Consider the following 23942-nt stretch of genomic DNA (forward strand, 5'->3'; position numbering starts at 1 on the left):
CTCAGAGAGAGTGAGCGACTTGCCCGTGGTCACACAGCCGGAAAGGGACCACAACAGGATTCAACCCAGGTAGCTTGGTTGTAGAGCTCACACGTGTATACCACGATAGTGGTGTATGCAAACATGCACACACGTAACAGTGCAGGCACAAAGACACAGGCATACCCAGGGAGACAGGCAAACCACTGCACAGAACAGCAAAGATAGACGAGGATCCAGAGAGCCCCGAGAATCAGTATATATGTGTGTTTGTCCGGCACACCAAAAACAAAGCGGTTACTGTCAAATCACTTCCGACTCATGGCAATTCTTTGTGTGTCAGAGTAGAATTCAGCTCCATAGGGTTTTCAGTGGCTGATTTTTGGGAAGTAGATCACTAGGTCTTTCTTCCAAGATGCCTCTGGGTGGACTTAAACCACCAGCCTTTTGGTTAGCAGTGGGCTCATCAACCAGTTGCACCACTCAGGGACTTTTATCTGGCACACGGACACATGTAAAGACACAACTAGAAACAAAGACAAACTCAGGCAACAACGGTGTGTTTGAAATAGACACACATGTACCATGACTTATAGGAAAACACCCTGTGAACTGAGGGTATCTGTATCTGCATGTCAGACACACACACTCTCAGGTCCATGTGGTCACACACTGGCAAGCACAGAGACACAAAACAGGTACAAGGCGAGACCCAGACACCCGCTGGCCACAGTGTGGGTGTTTCCATTTGTGTCCCACATACTCATTCTCACAAAGGTCACATCACACAGCGACAAAAAGGCAGAAACAACCATGCAGTAATTTATCAAAAGTAGAAGCAGACTCACGTGGAGTCCCCGAACCCTGACCCAGGGTCTCCAAACTGTACGAAGACCTCACCGACAAGCAGAGCAGACACCTATTTGGGGAACAGTTCTCAACGTCCTGAAAACGTAACCGGAGTGGACTCCCGGGGCTGAAAAAGGAAATGGTTGTCCCAGATCTGAGAGAGGCTGCCAGGCTGGGCCCCTCGGCCCCCACCCTCAGCTCCCTCTGGCAGCAAAGAGAGAAGAAACCTCATAAGTCACAGAATGGGATTGACAGAAGGGAGAGTCCAAGAAGCAGAAATAGGGAGATGGGAGAGACATGGGGAGATGGAAAAGGAGACGGGGAGGCGGGGAGAGAGACGGCGCTAGACAGAGACGGAGGATAGAAATGGGGATGGAGACAGAGAGGAGAAAGATGGAAACTTATAGATGATAAAGAGGCAACTGATGGCAGAGACAAAGTTGGAGGAGAAAGAGGAGACAGGGTGGAAAGAGGGAGACAGGCGCGGGGAGGGGAGACAGATGAAGGTGGGAGAAAGAGCTGGGGGAGAGGAGACAGATGAGTGGGGAGAGAAATGTTCAGCCCAGGGAGTGGTGTCCCTTCCCCCCACCCCAAGGTTCTGGGGAAGAGGCCAGAGGCCTGGGGCCAAGACTGGGGCTCTGAGAGGAAATGGGGAGGGGGTAAATTATTCATGAAGCGCCCGCCTTGCCCCGAGTTTCCAGAAAGTGATGTGGAGTTTCCATCCCTCAGCCCGTCTGCAGACAGGGTCCCCGCGGAGAGCAGCTGGCCCTCAGGAACTGGGGCCTGAATGAGTAACTGCCACAGGCTCTACCCCTTTCTGTGGTTGCTACCAAGGTGCCTGGCGCCAGCGTGCGGGTGCATACATTGTTTTAATTCGCGGATCGGGGAGGAATTGATAATCCTCACTTTAGGATACTTTAGGAGCCTCGGAATAGAGAAAGTTATCAAAATCACACAGCTGGTAGAAATGGGCCGAGAAGGTATTCGAACCTGAGGTTCCATTTCTCCGAAGCCCGCGCTGGGTCCCTAAGCTGTGCAACCCCGCCCCGGTTTCCTTGGAAACAGGCTCCCTATGTCTCCATAGCAATGCTCCCCCCCGCCCCGCGATCTCCGTGGCCTCCTAGTGCGCAGCCCCGCCAGTTGACGTCACCAGAAGTGCCGCTTATGGGATCTCTCACTTGCGCCGGAAGTGAGCGGCGCGGCGCCGGAAGCGGCCGTCAGAGGCGGCCTCGTGGAGGAGACGGCGGTATGGGGCAGCCGAAGCGGGTAAGGCACCCCGGATTGGGAGGCAGGGAGCTCGGCCGGGTTCCTCGCAGAGGCTGCGGTGCTTACCCCTCGTCTCTCGCCCCTGCAGTCCCGGCACCAGAAGCGTGCGCGCGCCCAGGCGCAGCTCCACAACCTCGAGGCCTATGCCGCACAGCCGCACTCGTTCGTGTTCACTCGGGGTCGCGCTGGTCGCGGCGTCCGGCAGCTCAGTCTGGACGTGCGGAGGGTCATGGAGCCGCTCACCGCCACCCGCCTGCAGGTCGGCATCATCCAGCCCCCCTCTACCCACCCTAGGTCCCATTTTCCCGGCTGCTGGCCAGGTGTCCGCCACGGAACCGCGCAAGTCCTCAGTTTTCCCAGGAGGAGAAAGGGCCTTTTCTGGGGACCATCGTCCCTGCCTTGCGGAGCTTTGTGGGGATGCAGTGAAGGCCACCGGATGAACGCACCTAGCTTGGGGCTTGAGTGTGCGCCTAAGCCATGTGCTTAGTAGTGTACTCTGGAGTTGGCAAGGCCAGGTTGGGCACTTGGCTGCTCTCAAAATTCTAGAACAAGTTACTTAACGCCACTGGGTCTCAGTCGGTATATCTGTTAAATAAGGGGGTGTATAGTAAGCAGGTGCAGAACTGGTACTAGAATTCAGGTCAGATTGGCTCTAGGGGCCAAGAGCATTCCTCTAGGCTTGTTGGAAGACTTCGATGGAAGAAATGGCTGAACATGACTCTCAGTCTGAGCTTCAACTTGTTGCTTATTAGGGATAACACTGATTGTTCACTTTCCTCTTTAAATTTCAGGTACGGAAGAAGAACTCGCTGAAGGACTGTATTGCAGTGGCTGGGCCCCTGGGGGTCACACACTTCCTGATCTTAAGCAAAACAGAGACCAACATCTACTTTGTGAGTGGACTCCCACACCCCAAACCTCATCCAGGCTCCCCACGTCCCCAGCTCTCATGATGAACCCATTTGCCTCTGAGCAGCCATGATTTTGGCTTCAAAGTAAACGCTCTGAAGAGATGGGGCAGAGGTTTCTATTTCTCCCACTCCCTAGCGGGACATCCCCACCCTCACGGGTTCCTCTCTTTTGCAGAAGCTGATGCGCCTCCCAGGAGGCCCTACCTTGACCTTCAGAATCAACAAGGTGAAGGGCGGAGGTGGTATGAGGGCTGTGTTGGGTAGGAGCTGAGCTTGGGGGCAGGGGGGCCCAGCCACATGTGGTTGGCACTCACCACCACTTGCCCTGCCCTTCAGTACACCCTGGTGCGTGATGTGGTCTCCTCGCTGCGCCGGCACCGCATGCATGAGCAGCAGTTTGCCCACCCGCCCCTCTTGGTGCTCAACAGCTTCGGCCCTCATGGCATGCACGTGAAGCTCATGGCCACCATGTTCCAGAACCTGTTCCCTTCCATCAACGTGCACAAGGTGGGCTGGGTCTGGCATGATGGCAGCTGTGGGTGGATGGAGTGGGCAGCAGACACCACAGGCCCTTGGATTATTGCTTGGGCCTTACTTCCCAGCACTGTGGCTGAAAGTGCACACACCAGGGTCCACTGAGTCTTGAGATCAAATCCTGCCCGTGTGTTTTATAACACTGGGCAAGAGGCTCCCCGGGGAGCCCACCTCATTTGGCAGATGGAAAATAACGCTAATGACGTTTTATGTCCTCTGTGCATGTTGAGCGCTGGTCTGTTTAGTGTGGTGTATGTTGTCGCTGCCTTGTATTATAGAGAGAAACTGAGGTTGAGTGAGACGAAGTTGATAGTCAGAGTTTAGATGCTGGGCCTCAGAGAGTCTAGTGTGGTCAGCCTCAGTGGGCCCAGATTTCATCCAGTGACCCAGGTGGTCAGTGTACACCATTCGCAGCCCCACCAACCCCCATGGTGCTAGTAGCGCCCACCTTCCCACCAGCCTACTGGAGTGTGTGACGAGGTGGGGCCTGCCTGGCCAGGGCTGGTCATGGACTCAGCACACACGAGGCTCATGGGCAGTTCAGGTGGCACCATGCTCTCCTTCTCCTTCCAGGTAAACTTGAACACCATCAAGCGCTGCCTTCTCATCAGCTACAACCCTGACTCCCAGGAGCTGGATTTCCGCCATTAGTGAGTGCTCTGCAGGGGGAGCTGGGAGGGGACTCAGGGCCTTCAAGTATGATTAATGACAACACTGCTGCTGAGACTTTGTAATTGCCCGGTTTCAAAGTAAACGCCCTGATGCCTGTGGAAGGGATAAGCAGCTCTGATCTCCAATCTCATGACTCCTGATACTCTTCTCTGCACACTCCGGCCCCTATAGTAGCATCAAAGTTGTTCCTGTGGGCGCAAGTCGCGGGATGAAGAAGCTTCTCCAGGAGAAGTTCCCCAACATGAGCCGTCTGCAGGACATCAGTGAGCTGCTAGCCACGTGAGGAGGGCACAGGGTAGGGGGGACCACAGTCCAGGGGACCCCAGAGCTGTCCTGGGTGCCAGGGGTTCCCCGCTGAGTCCCATGCATCCCTTGCACAGGGGTGCAGGGCTGTCAGAGAGTGAGGCAGAGCCCGATGGTGAGCACAACATTACGGAGCTGCCCCAGGCTGTTGCTGGGCGTGGCAACATGCGGGCCCAGCAGAGCGCTGTGAGGCTTACTGAGGTGAGGCCCAGCCCAGGTGGGCACAAAGGTGAAGGTGATTTCTTATAACAACCTCAAGGAAGCACTGACATTGCCTCCACGTCCCCTAGATTGGTCCGCGGATGACCCTGCAGCTCATCAAGATCCAGGAGGGCGTCGGGGAAGGGAGTGTGCTGTTCCACAGTTTCGGTGAGGGTGGGGCGGGGTTATTGGGGAGCACCTAAGGCCGTTAAAAGGGAGTCAGTGGAAAGCCCAGTAGACATTTGGATCTTGGCGAACCATTTTCTTCCTGCTCAGTGCACAAGACAGAGGAGGAGCTGCAGGCCATCCTGGCAGCCAAGGAGGAGAGGCTGCGGCTGAAGGCCCAGAGGCAGGACCAGCAGGCCCACAACGTGCAGCGCAAGCGGGAGCAGCGAGAGGCCCATAAGTGTGTGGGGGGCAGCGCAGGGTGAGACAGGGCCCCAGGTGCACGCTGCCACACTGAGGGACACCCCCATCCTCCAGGAAGAAGAGCCTGGCGGGCATGAAGAGGATGCGGGCAGAGACTGATGGGGACAGTGATGCCGAGGACCCGGGGGCCCCGCCGGAGGCAGAGCCTGAGGGAGAGGAAGATGAAGCTGAGTATTTCCGCCAGGCGGTGGGCGAGGAGCCTGACGAAGGTGCGTGACGGGTCAGTGCAGCAGGGCACTGAGGGTGTGTGACCCTGGACGCTGGGGCGCTGACCTGTCTCTTCTTGCAGACATGTTCCCTGTGCTGACCAAGCAGAGACGGCCCACCAGGCCTCCACACAAGAAGCAGCGGATGAAGGATCGGAGGCCAGACCGAGACAAGGATCAGAGGCCTCCAAAGCCCAAGGTCCGGTCCCGAGGAGCCCAGACCAAGCTGGGACCCAGAGGGGCTGCTCAGGGCCGTGTGCAGCGCCAGGCCCAACTGCCTAAGGCAGTAGCATGAGCCTCAGCCCCAGCAGGGCCAACAGAATGTCCCAGATTGGGGCTGAGAGATGCTGCCCTCGGGCTCCTGTGGGGCTCCAGGTGTGGCCTTTTGATTTCCTTTTATAAAGGAGCTGTTTGCCTAACTCCACAATAAATGAGCAGTGTTCCTATGAGTCTGTGTGAGGAGTTGGGGGGAGTCTGGAACCCTCCAGTATAGAGCCCACAGAGGCTTGGGGCAGCAGCACCTGAGAGGCTGACTGGTTTCTGCTCCCAAGTCCAGAGGTATTAAGAGCTCATTTCACAGATAACGGCAGGAGCCACGGGCAAAGATTTGACCCAGTCTGTGTTCCTCCCCAGACGGGGTGACTCAGGCAGTCAGGCAGCCCAGCAATGAGGAAGGGAGGCAGGCGGAGGCGGTGCCCCAACCAGCCCTGCAGGCTGAGGGTGGGGCTGCTGGAAAGGGAGGGCCCAGCCTTGGTCCTGGTAACTCAGAGGAACTGGGGACAGCGTGGGGAGCAGACTGACCGGGTACACACCATGGCGGCCAGCACAGGTGAGGCACACAGTGCAGTTGAGCCAGGAACATAACCATCTGCCCCTGTGGTGGGGCTGGCAGCTCCCAGGAGGCAGCGTTGCAACAGGAGATGGATTGTGCAAACATCTAGATGGCCACCTAGAGCCCCACAGCCAAGTGACAAGGTCAGCAGGGCAGAGGGCCAGTTTAGAGGGGCTGTGTGTGTCAAAGAATGGAGTACATGAGAGCAGAACACTCCAGGGTTTAAGCTCTGCCACGCTTCGGTGTCCCAGTCCCTGTCCTGGGAACTGGCAGCATGGGGTAGTGGGGAGCCCCCTTCCTTTGTGGAATGCTGTTCTGGCGGAGGAATTGGGTGAGAAAACAAATACGGGTTTTCCTCGTAATGACCAGATGGGAAAATGGAGTGGGGAAGGGGTACTGGAGGCTGCCAGAGGTGCAGTTACAACATTACAGTGGTCAGAATCGGTCTCTTCCAGATGGGACCAGAGACCAGGAGGTGAGGTGGGTGGTAGGGGGAAGAGCCAGTACAAAGGCCCTAAGGAGGAGATAGCTTAAGGAACCGCCAGGAACTAGTTTGGCTGCAGGGAGTGATGCAGGGTACAGCGGGAAAATGAGAGGAAGTGGGGGAGGGAAGCTTGGCTCAGAGCTTGTCGCTATGCCACTGACTGGCTTTTGCTGAGACAGCCATGAAGATCTGAACAGGAAGGGGTCAGCATCTGACTCAAATGCTTGCAGGCAGACAGTGGGGGATGTGAGCATGGAGGCTGGAAGCGGGGGTCCAGCACGGAGGGCCGGCACCAGCCCCTGGGAGATGAAGGGGCCTGGGCCAGATTCTTAACAGAGCCAGGAGGACTTAGACTGTGAGGACAGCAGTTGTAGGGCGATCTCTGATCGCTGGGCTAGGTTGGCACCTCTGGGCTCCCATTACGCCATCCCAGGCTTGCCAGGTCACTGCCAAGGTGACATCCTTCCCACGAGCACGGCGACTCCCCCAGTTTGCCCCAGCTGGCTCTTCAGGGTGCAGAACCCAAATGGAGCCTCGATGGCATCAGCTGAGCAAGTCTCTGGCTTGGGACTTCTGACCTCTCAGGGCCTGGGTTTCTGGATGTTAAAAAGGACAGAGGCTGGTGCCCCCTCCAGGCCATAGTAAGGATTCAGCAAGATGCAGGTTAGGGGCCCTTAACACGCCCCACGGCTCAGTAGGTACACAATGATGGACTGGTGCCCCCTGCAGATGTGGGGCTGAGGGCAGCCAGGGCCACACGGAGACAGGGAAGCGCTCACTTGGCAACACCCTGTGCCCACAGGTGCCCCACTCTGCCCAGACAATTTCTCAGCAGCTGCAGAACAGGTCCTCAACAGTGTGCAAGAGAACTTCCTGTGGCCAGTGTTGGTGGCTGAGTTCCTGGTGGCCATGACGGGCAACAGCCTGGCCCTGTACCGCTTCAGCACACAGGAGCAGCGCCCCTGGCACCCAGCCGTGGTATTCTCAGCCCAGTTGGCAATCAGCGACTTGTTGCATGCCCTGACCCTGCCCCCACTGGCTGCCTACTTTTACCCACCCAAGCGCTGGCAGTACGGGGAGGCCGCGTGCCGCCTGGAGCGCTTCCTCTTTATCTGCAATATGCAGGGCAGCATTATCTTCATCACCTGCATCAGCCTCAACCGCTACCTGGGGGTCGTCCACCCCTTCTTCACCCGTAGTCACCTTCGGCCCAAACACGCCTGGGCCGTCAGTGCCACTGGCTGGGCCCTGGCAGCCCTGCTCGCTGCACCCACGCTCAGCTTCTCCCACATCAAGGGGAATTACACTAAGGACAGGCTGGAGGACTATGTCAAGTGCCTGGGGACAGCAGAGATCAATCGGCTGGAGAGCTACAGGGTCTACAGCCTGGTGCTGGCAAGCCTGGGCTGTGGCCTGCCGCTGCTGCTCACCCTGGCAGCCTACAGTGCGTTGGGCCGGGCTGTGCTGCACAGCCACAGCATGAAAGCCTCTGAGAAGCTGCAGGTGGCAGTGCTGGTGGCCAGTGGCGTGGCCCTCTACGCCAGTTCCTACGCACCCTACCACGTCATGCGGGTGCTCAACGTGTACGCCCGGCAGCGCTGGAACGCCCAATGCCCAAACTTTGCAAATGAGGCCCAGGCAAAGGCGGCACTGGACCAGAGGGCCTACATGGGCTACCAGGTCATGAGGGGCCTCATGCCCCTGGCCATCTGCATCCACCCGCTGCTCTACATGGCCGTGGTGCCCAGCCTGGGCTGCTGCTGCCAACGCTGCCCTGGCTGCAAAGAGGACAGGGAATCAGGGGTCCCTGAGAGCCTCAGCCAAGCCCTGCCACTCGATGTCACAGCCACCCCCAAGACCTCGGAGCCCTGGTCCTCTGAGCCAACCCGATGACCTGGCCTATCTCGAGCCGCCGCCTCACTGCAAGGTGCTGGGACTCGGCAGCTGAAAGAGGACCGAGAGCACAGCAGAGCCCGGGCTGCTACTTCCCCCAAACAAAGACCTGTGGTCAGGCACGTGGTACCGGCTAGAGCCGAGGCCAGAGCAGCTGGTTTCCTGCTCAGCCCTCAGCACAGGCCCTGGGTAGAGAGCAAATGGGTGCTGGGAGGGGGCTGGCTGCACCCACTGCGAGAAGGAGGGGGCTGACCCTACCCACTGTGAGGGGCAGGCCCAGCAACCATAGGGTGTGGAAAGTGAAAATAAATGGAGCATGTGAAGGGTGATATAAGCCTTTTTTTATTGCTCCTGGAGTCCTGCTCTTGAAAGCCACCTCCTGTTGCTGGGTGTCCTGAGGCCAGGGCTTGAGCAGCAGCCATGGTGGCAGCTGGCTTAGTTGGTGGATGGCCTAGAAAGGGAGAGAAGAGGTGGTTAAGGAGGGCAAGTGTGGGGGCTGTGGACCCCCAAAGGAATCCCAAGATCCATCACACAGACTGGTGTTGGGGCGTGGGGCAGTAGGGACAGGCACAGTGCAGGAGCCAGACTGACGGGTTACAAGCCTGGCCTGGCCCTGGGCTGACCACTTCGTGCCTTGTGCCCCTCTGTAAAATCAAAAGGCTGACAAACAGCCTCAACACAAACAGGCCATGCCAATAATGAAGTCAGAGCAGGACCCATTACTGTGACAAAGTTGGGGTGAGAGAATGGGGAAGGTAGGTCAGGCAGGGGCCTTACTTGGCCCACTCAACGTTGAGGATGAGGTGGTCGTATCCAAAGCCGGACACCCCAGCAATAGCGCGGGCAGCATCCTCGCGGCGGTGGAAGCTGATGAAGGCAAAGCCCTGGGGGAGAGAACAAAGTCAGGCATGCTCAGGGCTGAGCTGAGACAGATGACCCCGCCGCCCACCCCCATGGCCACCAGCCCACCTTGGACTGGCCGGTGGTCTTGTCCTTCGCCAGGTAGATGCGGGAGATGGAGCCAAAGGGCCGAAAGAGTTCCTGCAGGTCGGTCTCCCGTGTGTCCTCAGACAGGTTGGTGACGCGGATGGTGGCATTGTCATCGGCTAGGCAGGCAAGGAGAGGCAGCTCTCAGGGGAAAGCCACACCCGGCCCCACACACAGGATAATTACAGGGTGAGAGGAGATGCCCGCCCAGCCGGCGTCAGGTGCCCCCTCACTCACCTCTGCGGTTGGGCTGCATGGACTCCCCACGGCGGCTGGCCCCATCCCGTAGGCTTGGCGGCACGTATTTCCCTGTCTTGCTCTGGGTGGCCTGCACAGGCTCCAGCTCTGGAGATCAAAACCACGGTCAGGGGAAGGCCCCACCCTGGCGCAGAAGGAGGGACAGACCTGCCCAGGGTGCTGGCAGCTCAGGCCCTGACCCAGCTCAGGCACTGCTTGCCAAGCCATAAACATCCGGACTGGTCCCTTTGAGGCCCAGAGCTGCAGCTGCCATGATGACACCAAGGCCACATTCAGGAAGCAGACACCATTTAAGCATCCTGCCAGCAACACTGACAGAGCAAGAACCCACAGGGGCAGGCACGGTCCGAGGTGCCCAGTGTCACACACCTCAGAGGCCCTATACACATGGCAGGTGAGTGTACCTCACACCTAAGTCCCGATAAAGAGCTGTCCGGACACAAGGTCACCATCGGCAAATCATGCCACAGACACACTGAAGGACACATACTGCAGATACACGTGAGTGCACACACGCACACACACACGCACACATACATCTGGTAGACAGACACAGACACAATCAGGTCAGCACAGGCGTTAAGTTGCCAGCAGAACCAGAGTTGGCAAGTCTCACACATGCAGGAGACAACCACCTGGTGTGGTTACAAACACACGCACGGGCGTGCACATTAAGAGCACGCACACTCTCTGGGGTCTTCAACGCTAGCAAGCGGCCATCTAAGATGCATCAATTGGTCTCAATCCACCTGGACCAAAGGAGCACGAAGAACACCAAAGACACAAGGTAATTACAAGCCCAAGAGACAGAAAGGGCCACATAAACCAGAGACTACATCAGCCTGAGACCAGAAGAACTTGACGGTGCCCAGCTGTAACTGGTGACTGCCCTGGCAGGGAACACAACAGAGAACCCGAGGGAGCAGGGGAGCAGTGGGATGTAGACCTCAAATTCTCATGAAAAGACCAGACTTAATGGTCTGACTGAGACTAGAAAGACCTCAGAGGTCATGGTCCCCAGACCTTCCGTTAGCCCAAGACAGGAACCATTCCCAAAGCCAACTCCTCAGACGGGAATTGGACTATTTTTTATAGGATAGAAAACAATACTGGTGAGGACTGAACTTCTTGAATGAAGTAGACACATGTGACTATGTGGGCAGCTCCTGTCTGGAGGAGAGATGAGAAGGCAGAGGGGGACAGAAGCTGGCTGAATGGACACGGAAATAGAGGGTGGAGAGAAGGAGTGTGCTGTCTCATTAGGGGAAGAGCAACTAGGAGTATATAGCAAGGTGTACGTAAATTTTTGTATGAGAGACTGACCTGATTTGTAAACTTTCACTTAAAAGCACAATAAAAATTTAAAAAAGGAAAAAAACAAACAAAAAAAAGAGCATGCACACTCACACCCTCTACCAAGGAGAGACAAGCACCCATCCTTGGCACTCACAGCACCCATCTGATCAGCCTCGCACACTCACACCCCACTCCCTGCACAAACACCACCTGTGGCCACTGCCTTGTGGTGCCGACACTGTCACGTGACAACAGTGAGGGGATAGCTGATGGTCAGACAGCAAGTGATGGCCCGACAGCAAGTGACGGCCCAGCCTCCCCTCATCCCGGCCTGCCAGCCGCATCCCCAGCCCCAGCACCTCCAGGCAGCTTCTCCTTCTCGCCAGTGGACAGGCCCAGCTGCTCGGCCAGCTCCTTCTGCATGGGCCCCAGTGTGTCCTTGTAGGGGCAGCGGGTGGTCCAGTGGTCACCCTTGCAGATGCGGCAGGACACGATCTTCTGGCCCTTTAGCTTGTTCATTGGGTCCTCCTCCTCCTGGCAGTTCAGGTCCTGGCAGGGGTAGAGGGAGACAACTCAGAGGGTGGCTGTCATACCCCTGCCACCACCACTCTGTGCACCAGCCCCATTCTGTTGCCCACTTACCTCTTTGCTGGTGATGAACGTCATGGAGACGTCGTCGCTGACTGTGGTGGTAGCCACATTGGGCCCTGGTGGGTCAAACTCTGAGTTCCCAAACTTCTTCCAGTTCTGGGCTCAGGGCAGGATGGGAGACAGGTCAGCGGTCCTACACTGGCAGCCAGCCCTAGAACACCTACCCCCAGGGAATCTGGGCCTTGAACCCCCCATTCTCCATCCCCCCAAGTGCCCTCCCCATGGCAATAACAACAGTTCCTATTTCCTGAGTGCATGCCAGCCCCTGGCATCACACTAGCTCCAGGAGGCAGGCGCAGCTCTCAGCCCCATGTTCCAGACGATAAAAACAGAAGCTCCGACTGGGAAAGAGCTGCAGAGCAGACAAGTCCTGCTGGGGCCTGGGTGGGCTGGTGGACTTCAAACTCGCTCATGCTGGGGAGCGGCAGCACTCAAAAATGGTTCAGAGCAGGGGGGAAGGGGCCAGGTGTCACCCAGGCCACGAGGGGCCTTGAGCTAGTTAACCTGAGCCTTAGCTTCCTGCCCTATAAATTGGGGACCACAAATGGTTGCTATGGGGACCAAAGAAAAAAATACTCCCCGGAAGAATGAAGAAAACTAAAGACACAAGGGAAAAATTAGTCCAAAGGACTAATGGACCACATCTACCACAGCCTCCACTAGACTGAGTCCAGTACAACTAGATGGTGTCCAGCTACCATCACTGATTGCTCTGACAGGGATCACAATAGAGGGTGCTGGAGAGAGCTGGAGAAAAATGTAGAACAAAATTCTAACTCATAAAAAAGGCCAGACTTACTGGCCTGATACAGGCTGAAGAAACTCTGAGAGTATGGCCCCCAGATACCTTTTTAGCTCAGTAATGAAGTCATTTCCAAGGTTCACCCCTTCAGCCAAAGATGAGGCAGGCCCATAAAACAAAACAAGACTAAAGGGGCACAACAGCCCAGGGGCAAGGACTAGAAGACAGGAGGGGACAGGAAAGCTGGTAATAGGGAACCTAAGGTTGAGAAGGGAGAGTGTTGACATATCATGACATTGTTAACTAATGTCATAAAACAATATGTGTACTATTTAATGAAAAACTAGTTAGGTCTGTAAACCTTCACCTAAAATTAAAAAAAAAAAAAATTCTTTCTGAATGAAAAACTATCTTGAGCTGTAAAATTTTACCTGAAGCACAATAAAAAAAGAAAAAGAAAAAAATGCTCCCTGCAAAGCACTTGGCATGGAGTCTAACACAGAGAAAGTGCTCAGAAAATCGTATTTATTGTTATCACTTCTTCCAGAAGCACTTTGTCTAGTAAACAGGAGATGCTTTGACCACCTCAGAGAATGGCTTGGCTCTTTTCCTCCAGGTAGACAAGCCAAAAGGAATAAAAATCTAACCACACCCCCTCCTGCTCCCTGGACTTTTCAAGGCCCCAAGTGAGTGCAAACACTCCTAGGCCTCAGTTCTGCTTCAGTAAAAACAATTAAACCCCACCACAGGAAGCAAAGGCACTGGGAAAAAGGTCTCCCAGTCCCTCTGGATCAGGCCTGACGTAGCTCCAAAGACGGGGAGGAGGGTCTCACCTTCCTCCTCGCGACAGCCTTTGAGGCCTTCCGGGTCTCAATCCTGAAGGTGCGTACAATCTGTGGACAGCAAGGTAGAGGGCTGGATTTCTTGTGTCCCAAGGCTCCTGGGGCCAGAGGATCTTCCTCACCAACCCTGTCCCCATACACCACCTTATCCCAGTCCATGTCCCCAACCACTAGGGCACCCAACCCCTCCCCCAGCCTCACCTTCAACTTCTTGCCATCCTCATCTATCTTGTACTCAGTCACTGTCTTGATGTTTCCATTAATGACCTCCTTAGGAGGCGGCAGTGGAGCTGGGAGAGAGGAGGAGTGGTGAGGGGAGCCAAGCCCTGGGAAACGGAGACCAGGATGGGCAGGGAGTTCTGAAGGGATCCAGTCCAGTAACAGAGTGAAGGTCATCACTCACCTCCTGGCAGAAGCTCAGGCTCTGGGCTGGTGTCACCAGTGGCCAGAGGGATCCCCTTGAGGAGCTCGCTGGTGACGCATTTGTCTGTGAGAGTGTGTAGGGAGGAGGGATCAGTTAGAAGGGTCGAAGCCCCAAGATGAGATGGAAGGGCCTTTGGGATGATACCCATAGCAGGAGCTGAGGAGAGCAGAAAACTGGGCAAGAAGTACCTTAGGGCAGTCGTGCAGGTGCCAGTTGTGTTAACCTCGGGAAGTGGCAGGAGGTAAAGATCCCTGGGCCGGAGTAGAGTCCAGCAACTAAGCCCTACGACCCTGGCATGAAGGTGGAGGCAGGCCAGAAAGACCCCCACGAGCTAGTACAAAGGCTCAGGGGACTGGGTGTGGAGCATGGGAGCAGCTGTGAAGACGCTTGGGCAGTGGCATGGGAGGACGGGGGACTAGCCACAGTGAACACCAGAAGGTGGCAGGAGGCTGGCCTCGATCAGGACGGCGCGGGAGTAGGGGTGGGTCGTGATGCGGAACGTGGGGTCCGACCGCGGTGACACGGGGGCGGAGGGGAGAGGACTGGAGCAGAAGGTAGTGATCGGGCTGGGGGCTGGCAGCGGTAACAGGGCGAGCCGGGTAACAGTACTCACCGTCCTCTCCCTCCTCTTCCACCTGGTCGGCCCAGCTGGGCTTCGAACTGCGGGAACAAGTTTACGGGGGAAGAGTGGGGTCGGCGATGTCGGTCCCCGACGCCTCGGCGCATCCAACCCCCATGAAACTCCCCAGAACCTCCAAGCTGTCCCTCTTGGTCCCCATCCGCGAGCCCCAGACTCACTCAAACTCTCCGGTCGGCATTTCAAACCCTTATCCACGCAGTCCGAACCCGGGCCAGAGAGCGGAAGTGGAAGGAGAACAAGACTTCCGGTTCCGCCGCCTAGAGCAACCCTGCCGCTTCTCCCACAGCGCCTCCTGCGGAAGGAGGCGGAGACGCCGACTGCATGAGCCCCTGGACGGTGGTACCTAGCAGGAGCCAGGCTGGGGCAAAGGCTCATCTCAGGGCTTATCTCATTTACCTGTTAATACAATGAAAAATTTAAATAATAACAACAAAAAAAACATTCATTTAACGTTTACTGTGGGTCAAGCACCGTGAGTAAGAAATTATCATTTCTATTTTGTTGCTGAAAAAAAACAAGGCTTAGAATGGTGAGAGGGCCTTTGCCTTAGACATTCCCTTTGCTTGCGCTGTTCTTCCTTGTCTGGGGAGGGTTTTCCTAACTGGGGTGATTAGGTTTCCTCAACCACTCTTCCTTATTTTCTGTGTAGCAGTCTTAGCTCTCTGATATAATCAGTTTATTTACTTGCTTATCCCTCTAGAATGTGTCTTCTCAACGAAGAAATAGCACCCCCAAGGAGATGAAAATTTGACTCAGGAGTAAAAAGCCTTAGAAATCAAAATGGTTTGTGGCCATATACGGTCGCTATAAGTCGGAATCGACTCGATGGCAATGGGTTTTAAACCCAACTCTACCAGGCAAAATCTTATTCCTAAGTAATTTCTATCGTTGTTAGGTGCCCTTGAGTAGGTTCGGACCTATAGAAACCCTGTGCCATCCTTACAATAGCTTGAGCCCATTGTTGCAGCCACTGTGTCAATCCATCTCGTTGAGGGGCTTCCTTTTTTTTTTTTTGCTGACTTTCTATTTTATCCCTCATTTCTATCATTAGGGATAACTTAAATGTCATTTAAATTGGAAATGATTTAAGTAATTGATTTTAATTAAATTTTAAAATAATTTAACTTTTTTCCATAGTGGATGATAAAGAAAAAAAGGTCAAGAAATGCTGCTCTAGAATTTCACCTACAAAAAGTAGACGTTTCCTTGCTTTGTCCCCCTCTGGCTCCCTGCACCCACCCACAAGGTGTCTGCACATAGTAAGTGCTCTATAATAGGGATTGGGGGACAGGTGGAAACCCAGTCTTAAAGGCCTTCCCAAACTAAGGAGTTTGGGCTTTTTATCCTGTGGGCTGTGGGGTATGGGTGAAGTCAAACTGAGTGCCAGCCCAATGTGAACAAATTTTCTTGTGAGAAAGATTATGCTGGAAGCCTGTGGAGGGTGGATTGGGAGGAAACAAAATATCAGAAGAGGAGGGAGGAGGCTGGGAAAGTGAATCAAAGAAAGAGGGGTGTGTGGGTCCAGCCCTTCAGGAGGGTGATCTGGCCATATGGATGAAGATATAAAGTTTGTACAAAGGGCCAATAAACACTTGTAGAAACTTACTCAAATTTACTCCAAGAAATGCAAAATCCAAACAACGCAGGAGATGGGCAAAACTTTTTAAATGCGATATTATGCAGTGGTGGTAAAGGAAACAGACACTCACACACAATTGGCGGTGGGGATGAAAATATGCAAGCTCTTTGGAGTGCATACATCTGTCCATCCACATGACAACATCTCTCAAAACTTAAAAAGGCACATATGCATTTTCCTTTCAGCCAGTTAATAATTCAACTCATGAGTAAATTTCGTAAAAGCACGCGAAGATGCACGAACAAGATGTCTGTGCAGAATTGTTCATGATGGCAAAAACTGGAAACGCCTATGTGTCCACCCATAACATAAAAGCCCATAGGGGCTGGTTAAATAGATTGTGATACACTAGCCATAATCTATGAAATGCTGGGTAGTCTTTAAAGAGGCAGATACATTTGTGTTCGTGTAAAAACAAATCTCTGAGACAAGGAGGGTGGGGACAAGATGTAGAATGGCTTATGTTACATGATCCAATTTCTATAATTCTTTAATAGGACATAGATATGCAAGTATATGCAAACCACTTTCTGGAAGGAAATTTCAGAAACTGTCGCTGAGGGATGCTTTTGGAGGAAGGCAGCAGGGGAGGAAAGCTTACTTTTGCACTTTTCTGCTGTATTTAGACTTTTTACCATGTGTATATACTGCTTTGGTTTAAATACAAATAATTATATACATGAATGTAAAATTATTTATTTTATATACTTAATATATTAATATGGAGCCCTGGTGGAACAGTGGTTAAGGGCTCAGCTGCTAACCTAAAGGTCAGATGGTTTGAATCCACCATCTGCTCCTTGGAAACCCTATGGGGCAGTTCTGCTCTGTCCTGTAGGGTCGCTATGAGTTGGAATTGACTCGACGGCAATGCTCTTGTTTTTGTATATATTAATTATATATATTAATATAAAGTGGCATGAAAGGTTTGCACTCGACAGTTCGAAACCACTCAGCGGTGCTGTGAAAGAAAGGCTTGGGGATCTACTTTCATAAATATTACAGCCACAAAAATCCTGCAGAGAAGCTCTACTCTGGGTCTACATGGTGTCACTATGAGTTGGAATTGACTCAACAGCAACAAGTTTATATACATATATACACACATACACATATATATGTGGGGCCTTGGTGGTGCAGTGGTTAAGTGTTTGGCTGCTAACCAAAAGGCCAGCAGTTCAAATCCATCAGTTGCTCCTTGGAAACCCTATGGGGCAGTTCTACTCTGTCCTGTAGCATTGCTGTGAGTCAGAATTGACTGAACAGCAACGGGTTTGGTTTTTTAATATTAATATATATTTATGTAATATATACATGAGGTAATATATTTTTTTATATATTTTGTGTATCCACATCTTGCATTCTCCGGTCAGGGATGACCTAAGGAAATATGCACGCAGTGCATTAAATTGCCCATAAGAGGATGTTCAACACAGAGTGGCTTAAAGGATTGGAAAATTGAAAACTTTCCAAGCATCATTAATAAGGAACTAGTTAAATGTTGGCCCATCCATACAAGCACCACCCCTGGAGGTAAAATTGTGTGCATCTGTGGATACACAGAGTTGCCTGGTGGCACAATGGTTAAGAGCTTGGCTGCTAACCAAAAGGTTGACAGTTCTAATCCATCAGCCACTCCTTGGAAACCCTATGGGACAGCTCTACTTTGTCCTATAGGATCATTATGAATTGGAATCGACTCGATGGCAACGGGTCTAGAGTTGTCTAGAAGTAGCTAGCCACTGAACATGGGTGCTATCCGGGTGTTTTGTGACTTAATTTTTTTTTTTAAGTATTTTAGGCATACAGAAAAGTATTAGGCAACAAATCACTATAAAAGGAATCAAACATTACAAGTGCAGTTGAAGCTCCTTCTGCCACCCTCCATTGTCACATTTACCTCACGTTACCTTCCCAATGAATAACATTGCTAAGACTGGGAATTCTAAAACGCTTTAATTGTGCTCATGCGGAACCTGTACGTGGACCAACAAGCAATTGTTCGAACAGAACAAAGGGATACTGCTTGCTTTAAAATTGGGAAAGGTGTGTGTCAGGGCTGTATCCTTTCCTCATGCCTATTCAGTCTGTATGCTGAGCAGATAATCCTAGAAGCTGGACTATTTGAAGAAGAACAGGGCATCAGGATTACATTAACAACCTGCCATATGCAGACGAAGCAACCTTGCTCACTGAAAGCAAAGAGGACTTGAAGCACTACTTTGAAGGTCAAAGACTAGAGCCTTCAGTATGGATTACACCTCAACATAGATAAAACAAAAATCTTCACAACTGGGCCAATAAGCAACATCATGATAAATGGAGAGAAGATTGAAGTTGTTAAGGATTTCATTTTACTTGGATCCGCAATCAACGCCCATGGAAGCAGCAGTCAAGAAATCAAACGATGTATTGCACTGGATAAATGGGCTGCAAAAGACCTCTGTAAGGTGTTCAAAAGCAAAGATGTCACTTTGAGGACTAAGGTGTGCCTGACCCAAGCCATGGTACTTTCAGTCGCCTCATATGCATGCAAAAGCTGGATAATGAATAAAGAAGACTGAAGAAGAATTGAGGCATTTGAATTATGGTGTTGGCAAAGAATATTGAATATACCACAGACTGCCAGAAGAGTAAACAAATCTGTCTTGGAAGAAGTATAGCCAGAATGCTCCTTAGAAGCAAGAGTGATGAAACTTTGTCTCATGTACTTTGGACATGTTATGATGAGGGACCAGTCCCTGGAGAAGAGCATCATGCTTGGTAAGGTAGAGGGTCAGGGAAAAGGAGGAAGACCCTCAATGACATAGTGGCTGCAACAATGGGCTCAAGCATAATGATTGTGAGGGTGGTGCAGGACTGGGCAGTGTTTTGTTCTGTTGTACACAGGGTCACTCTGAGTTGGAAGCGACTCACAGCACCTAACAACAACACCCTCGAGAAGTAACCACCCCCTGAATTTGGGCTTTGCCACGCTCATGCATATGCTTTCTCTTTTTATTGCATTTGCACGCACTTCCACTTTTCTATTTTATTTTAACCTCGTATAGTATTTCAAGGAGCCCTGGTGGCAACAGTTAAGCGCTCGGCTGCAAACTAAAAGGTCAGTGGTTTGAACTAACCAGCTGCTCCATGGGAGAAAGATGTGGCAATCTGCTTCCATAAAGATTATAGCCTTGGAAACCCTAGGGGTAGTTCTACTCTGTCCTATAGGGCCACTGTGAGTTGGGATTGACTCGACAACAACATTTTTTAATTTTTTAAATAGTGTTCCAAGGAGTCCCAACTAGTTTGGATTTTTTTTTTTGTAGTGTTCTGTGGAGTTCCTGGGTGGTGCAAACAATTAAGCACTCAGCTGCTGACTGAAAGGTTGGTGGTTAGAATTCACACAGAGGTACCCTGGAAGAAAGGTCTGGCAATCTACTTCTGAAAAATCAGCAATTGGAAACTCTATGGCTCATGGTGCCCAGCTATCATTACTGAACATTTTGATCAAAGATTCTATAGAAGAATCCTGATTGAAAGGGGGGAGGGAAATGCATAACAGAATTTAAAATTCTCATGGAATCTAGATTTTCTGGAGCCATTGAGGCTGGGTGAACCCCTGAAACTATTGCTTTGAGATCATCTTTAAATCTCAAACCCAAGTTACCCCCTAAAGTCTTCTTTAAGCCAAACAATAGTTCTGCTTAATTAGTAAAGACTGTTGGCCTTGAGCATCATGTTCTTGTGGTGATTGTGGCTTTCTAGCCCTGGTCCTCTAACTCCCACCCAGGTGGTTGTGTGATAGGGTAAGTGGCCTACCAAGGGGATTGGTCAGTTTTGCCTTAAAAGAGCCAATTCCAGGGCAGAGAGGAGGGGCCCACTACCGAGGATGGAGAGACTCAGCAGCAGGAAACGGCATGGTGGACTTCCCAGCCCCGAGAGAGAGTAAACTGAGTGCCTTTGGTCAGAGACTGAGGGCCAGGGAGGTGCGTGTTTGCGAGCATGGTGGGGAAGAGGCTATCCTGATGGAAGAACTGTTTTACGTGTTCCTGAGACTGAATTGTAACTGTTAACTTCCCTAATAAACCCCATAATTGTATGGTCTGTGAGTTGTATGCGGCCACTGCAGTGAATTATCGAGCCCAGTAGAGAGTGCCGTGGGAGGGATGGTTGGTGTCAGAGTTGGTAAAGATGGCGGAGAAAGGAGGCATGTGTGACCCCTGCCTCATAGGAATCATCCTTGGGCTGTTGATGGTGATTCTCCTTCCTCCTCATGAAGTTGGAGGAGGTCAGACACTTCCCCACACAATTTTTACATATCTATATGGGATTTAAACTGACAACAGAAACTGATAAGGCTAGGAAGTTTACAAGGGAGTGAATTTATGTTAATGGGAGAGGTACGATTCAGAAATGGAAGGTGAGAATGGTTGTACAATATGAAGAATGTAATCAATGTCACTGAATTGTACGTGTAGAAATTGTTGAACTGGTGTTTGTTTAGCCGTGTATATTTTCAACAACAGAAAAAAAAAATCTAAAGGGGAAAACTCTATGGAGTTCTACTCTGACCATGTGGGGTCTCATGAGCTGGAATCACCCCAGTGGTAACTGGTTTTGTATAGTGTTTCATGCCATTGCCTCCAGCCAATGGACATTCATATTCAGGTGTTTTGATTTGGCCTCATCTTTACTTCTTTTTTGTATGGAATCTTTCTTACACACTGAGCATGCATTGTTTTTACAAAAAGTCAGGTATTTCCAAAGGAAAAGTAAAAGAGGGCCCAAGGGAGATAGGACAGTGGGAGAAGACAGAGTCTAAGGGTGGATGGGGGAAAAAAGCCCCCATGCCCCCCAGCAACCCGTCTTTATGGCACCGACATTCTTTCACATCCAGTCTTCACAGGACATCGGCAGGACAAACCCTGGAAGACTCATCAGTAGGCGAATGAGGACAGGTGCACGGAGCCATTCACTGGAAGCTGCAGCAGTTTAAAGGGGATTATCTACATCTCAAGGAGCCCTAGTGGTGCAGTGGTTAAGCACCCAGCTGCTAACCGATTAGCTGGCAGTTCGAACCCACCAGCCACTCCTCAGGAGGAAGATGCGGCCGTCTGCTTCTGTAAAGATTACAGCCTTGGAAAGCTTATGGGGTAGTTCTATTCTGTCCTGTAAGGTCACTGTGAGTCAGAATTGACAGCAATGGGCTTTTATCTAGATCTCACAATGTGGAATTCTTTTAGCTATTCTCCAAAGGAATAAAGCAGATATCCACAGAAAGCCACGCGCTAAAATATGTACACAAGCCTTCATAGCAGCTTTATTCACAGTGGGCAACAGCTGGAAACAACTCAAAGTTCATCAGCTGGTGTCTTAGTTTCTTAGTGCTGCTATGACAGAAATCCCACAATTGAGTGCCTTTAACAGACAAATTTATTTTCTCACAGTTTAGGAGGCTAGAAGTTCAAATTCAGGGCGCCAGCTCTAGGGGAAGGCTTTCTCTGTCTGCCCCGGGGGAAGATCCTTGTCTCAGCTTCTCTGGTGTTCTTTGGAGTTCTCCCCGTGGTATGCGTTTTCCCCTCCTTGGTGCTTGCTTCTCTGTGCCTAATCTGCTCTTCTCATATCTCAGATGTGACTGGCCTAAGACACAACCTACACTGAAATGGCCTCATTAACCTAACAAAGAAAACCCTATTCCCAAATGGGATCAACATCCACGGGTATTGTAGGGGTTAGCACCTACAACTCATTTTTTTTTGGGGGAGGGGGCACAATTCAGTCCATAACAGCAGGTGAATGGATAAACAAATGGTGCTCCATCCCTACATAGGAATACTATACAGCAATAAAAAAGAACAACCTACCGAGACAAGCAGACACAAAAGGATGCTGTATGATTCCAGTTAGGTGAACTTCTCAAACAGGTGAGACCAATCTATAGCAACAGACTCAGAACCGTGATTACCTCTCAAGGAGTGGGAGTTGATTTGGGAGGGCACACCCAGCCATCCTGGGTGCTGTGATGTTCTAGATCTTGATCTGGGTGGTGGTTACACAGGTGAATGTATACACAAAAAATAACCCGGCTGCACACACAGATCTATGCACTTTAATAAGCAAATCTGGAGAGGAACAATGGAGCCTGGTGGCACAGTGTTTAAGTGCTCAGATGCTTACAGAAGGGTCGGCAGTTCGAACCCACCAGCCGCTCCTCAGAAGAAAGATGTGGCAGTCTGTTCCTGCAGAGATTACAGCCTTGGAAACCCTATGGGGCAGTTCTACTCTGTCCTATGGGGTCGCTATGAGTCAGAGTTGACTCGACAGCATGTTTGAGTGGAGAGGAACAAGGCAAGATTTAGAGTACTTGCATCCCCATTCTCTTCTTTTTATTGCTTGTAACATTTATCATCTAAAACAACCTCTGTCAGTTTGTCATGCTATACTGGCTTGTGTGTTGCTGTGATGCTAGAAGCTATGCCACCAGCACTTCAGATACCAGCGGGGGCACCCATAGTGGAGAGGCTCCAGCAGAGCTTCCAGACTAAGACTAGGAAGAAAGGCCTGGTGATCTACTTTAAAAAATGAGCCAATAAAATCCTTATGGATCACAGCAGAACCCTGTCCAACTTGCTTGCTTTGGACACATCATTTAAAAAAAAAAAAATTTTTTTTTTTTTTTTTACATCATTAGGAGGGATCAATTGCTGGAGGAAGACGCCATGCTGGGTAACACAGAGGGCCAAAGGTGAGGAAAGGAGCCCTGGTGGTGCAATGGTTAAGTGTTCACCCGCTAACCCAAGGGTCAGTGGTTTCAACCCACCAGCTGCTCTGTGGGAGAAAGACATGGCAGTCTGCTTCTATAAGGCTTATAACCAAAAACCAAACGAAACCCAGTGCCGTCGAGTCGATTCCGACTCAGCGACCCTATAGGACAGAGCAGAACTGCCCCACAGAGTTTCCAAGGAGTGCCTGGCAGATCTGAACTGCCGACCTTTGGTTAGCAGCAGTAGCACTTAACCACTATGCCACCAGGGTTTCCATAAGGCTTATAGTCTTGGAAAATCTATGGGCAATTCTACTCTGTCTTATTGGGTCGCTAGGAGTCGGAACGGACTTGAAGGCAACGGGTAAGGGTGAGGAAGGGCCTCGGTGAGACAGATTGGCACGATAGCTGCAGTGACGGACATCCCAGTGATTGTGAGGATGACACGGGATCAGCAACGTTACATTCTGTGGTGTATGAGGTCACCGTGAGTCGGAGTCGACTCTACTGCAGCTGTGCATTATCCATGCATCTAACATCACTTCATTCACTTGTGGGGTCTGCCTGTCCGCCCTCCCGCCCCACTCATGAGGCAAGCAGGGATAATGGTCTGCCTGATGCTACCAGCCCAGCCCCAGAGCCATGACCAGAGTAGAGTTGATGCTCAATCAATAGTTGTCCTAATGCTGTTCATGCAAGTTTTTCTTTGGTGCTTGCAGATGGCTTCGTGTGAGTTGGAACAAAGCAGATAACATATACGGTGATAATGGGCACTTGTGGAGAAGACCAGGTGCTTAGACGGGCTTCCTCACGAAACAAAGGTGGAAACAAGGTTGATCATTAATCTTGCTTGCTTTGTGATTATTCACTGTACTTTTTTAAAGCTGGCATTTGTTTAAAAGCTCCAAACGGTTGAGGGAGAAAACTGAGTTGCAGATGTGTGCAGCAGAGTATCATTTACATAGTATTTTTAGACAGAAAATACTAAGTTTATGGACACACAGATGTAGTAACTGTATAAAAAGACATGGGCAGGAAGGAGAAGCCAACATCCTGAAAGTGGCTGTTTCTGGGGAAGCAGAGGAAGATGTGGGAGGCACAGGGGCGCCTTTAGTTGTGCGATGTTGACTTCATTAAAAAACAACCTCAAGCAAAT

At 51.5% G+C, this 23942-nt stretch overlaps 3 protein-coding genes and 2 non-coding genes across 6 annotated transcripts in view; 3 read left to right on the top strand and 2 right to left on the bottom strand.

Moving 5' to 3' along the window:
• Window positions 1–2025: 2025 nt before the first annotated feature.
• P2RY11 (purinergic receptor P2Y11) lies at window positions 2026–8789 on the top strand. Its single transcript, XM_049875450.1, has 14 exons — window positions 2026–2094; window positions 2183–2353; window positions 2886–2987; window positions 3181–3231; window positions 3342–3512; window positions 4113–4189; window positions 4383–4490; window positions 4592–4715; window positions 4805–4883; window positions 4992–5121; window positions 5199–5353; window positions 5434–5642; window positions 5993–6179; window positions 7469–8789. The coding sequence occupies exons 1-14, from the start codon at window positions 2077–2079 to the stop codon at window positions 8557–8559; spliced, it is 2673 nt and encodes an 890-aa protein (XP_049731407.1). The 5' UTR covers window positions 2026–2076; the 3' UTR covers window positions 8560–8789.
• On the top strand, window positions 3032–3118 carry LOC126074171 (small nucleolar RNA SNORD105). Its single transcript, XR_007516973.1, has one exon. It is a non-coding gene; the product is annotated as a small nucleolar RNA SNORD105 (small nucleolar RNA).
• LOC126074179 (small nucleolar RNA U105B) lies at window positions 4232–4310 on the top strand. Its single transcript, XR_007516981.1, has one exon. It is a non-coding gene; the product is annotated as a small nucleolar RNA U105B (small nucleolar RNA).
• Window positions 8790–8878: 89 nt separating the features above from the next.
• Window positions 8879–14651, bottom strand: EIF3G (eukaryotic translation initiation factor 3 subunit G). 2 transcript variants are annotated; one of them, XM_049876826.1, is made up of 11 exons: window positions 14558–14651; window positions 14373–14419; window positions 13739–13822; window positions 13537–13625; window positions 13327–13386; window positions 11743–11847; window positions 11460–11649; window positions 9784–9891; window positions 9529–9665; window positions 9337–9443; window positions 8879–9010 (listed from the first exon to the last, which is right to left on the bottom strand). In XM_049876826.1, the coding sequence occupies exons 1-11, from the start codon at window positions 14575–14577 to the stop codon at window positions 8995–8997; spliced, it is 963 nt and encodes a 320-aa protein (XP_049732783.1). In that variant the 5' UTR covers window positions 14578–14651; the 3' UTR covers window positions 8879–8994. The 2 variants fall into 2 exon arrangements, with proteins under 2 accessions (XP_049732783.1, XP_049732782.1); XM_049876825.1 differs by having other exon boundaries at window positions 13537–13661.
• Window positions 14652–14702: 51 nt separating this feature from the next.
• DNMT1 (DNA methyltransferase 1) overlaps window positions 14703–23942 on the bottom strand; it is a 67010-nt gene continuing 57770 nt past the window's right edge. Inside the window, exon 40 of the mRNA XM_049876821.1 lies at window positions 14703–14795. Coding sequence (XP_049732778.1) covers window positions 14788–14795 — 8 coding nt within the window. The 3' untranslated portion in view covers window positions 14703–14787. The remainder of the gene's footprint in view (window positions 14796–23942) is intronic.

Source organism: Elephas maximus, chromosome 3 (assembly GCF_024166365.1).
Source record: "Elephas maximus indicus isolate mEleMax1 chromosome 3, mEleMax1 primary haplotype, whole genome shotgun sequence".
Lineage (NCBI taxonomy): Eukaryota > Metazoa > Chordata > Mammalia > Proboscidea > Elephantidae > Elephas > Elephas maximus.

What these genes read in the sequence shown, in the direction of transcription:
- P2RY11 (XM_049875450.1), top strand. An exon ending in TCACCGCCACCCGCCTGCAG is followed by an intron (nt 2,354 to 2,885) that starts GTCGGCATCATC and finishes TTTAAATTTCAG; the next exon opens with GTACGGAAGAAGAACTCGCT. An exon ending in GAGCAGCGAGAGGCCCATAA is followed by an intron (nt 5,122 to 5,198) that starts GTGTGTGGGGGG and finishes CCCATCCTCCAG; the next exon opens with GAAGAAGAGCCTGGCGGGCA.
- EIF3G (XM_049876825.1), bottom strand. Translation starts at nt 14,577, where the DNA reads ATGCCGACCGGAGAGTTTGA. An exon ending in ATGCCGACCGGAGAGTTTGA is followed by an intron (nt 14,420 to 14,557) that starts GTGAGTCTGGGG and finishes TTGTTCCCGCAG; the next exon opens with TTCGAAGCCCAGCTGGGCCG. An exon ending in GAAGGAGAAGCTGCCTGGAG is followed by an intron (nt 9,892 to 11,459) that starts GTGCTGGGGCTG and finishes TTTGATCTCCAG; the next exon opens with AGCTGGAGCCTGTGCAGGCC.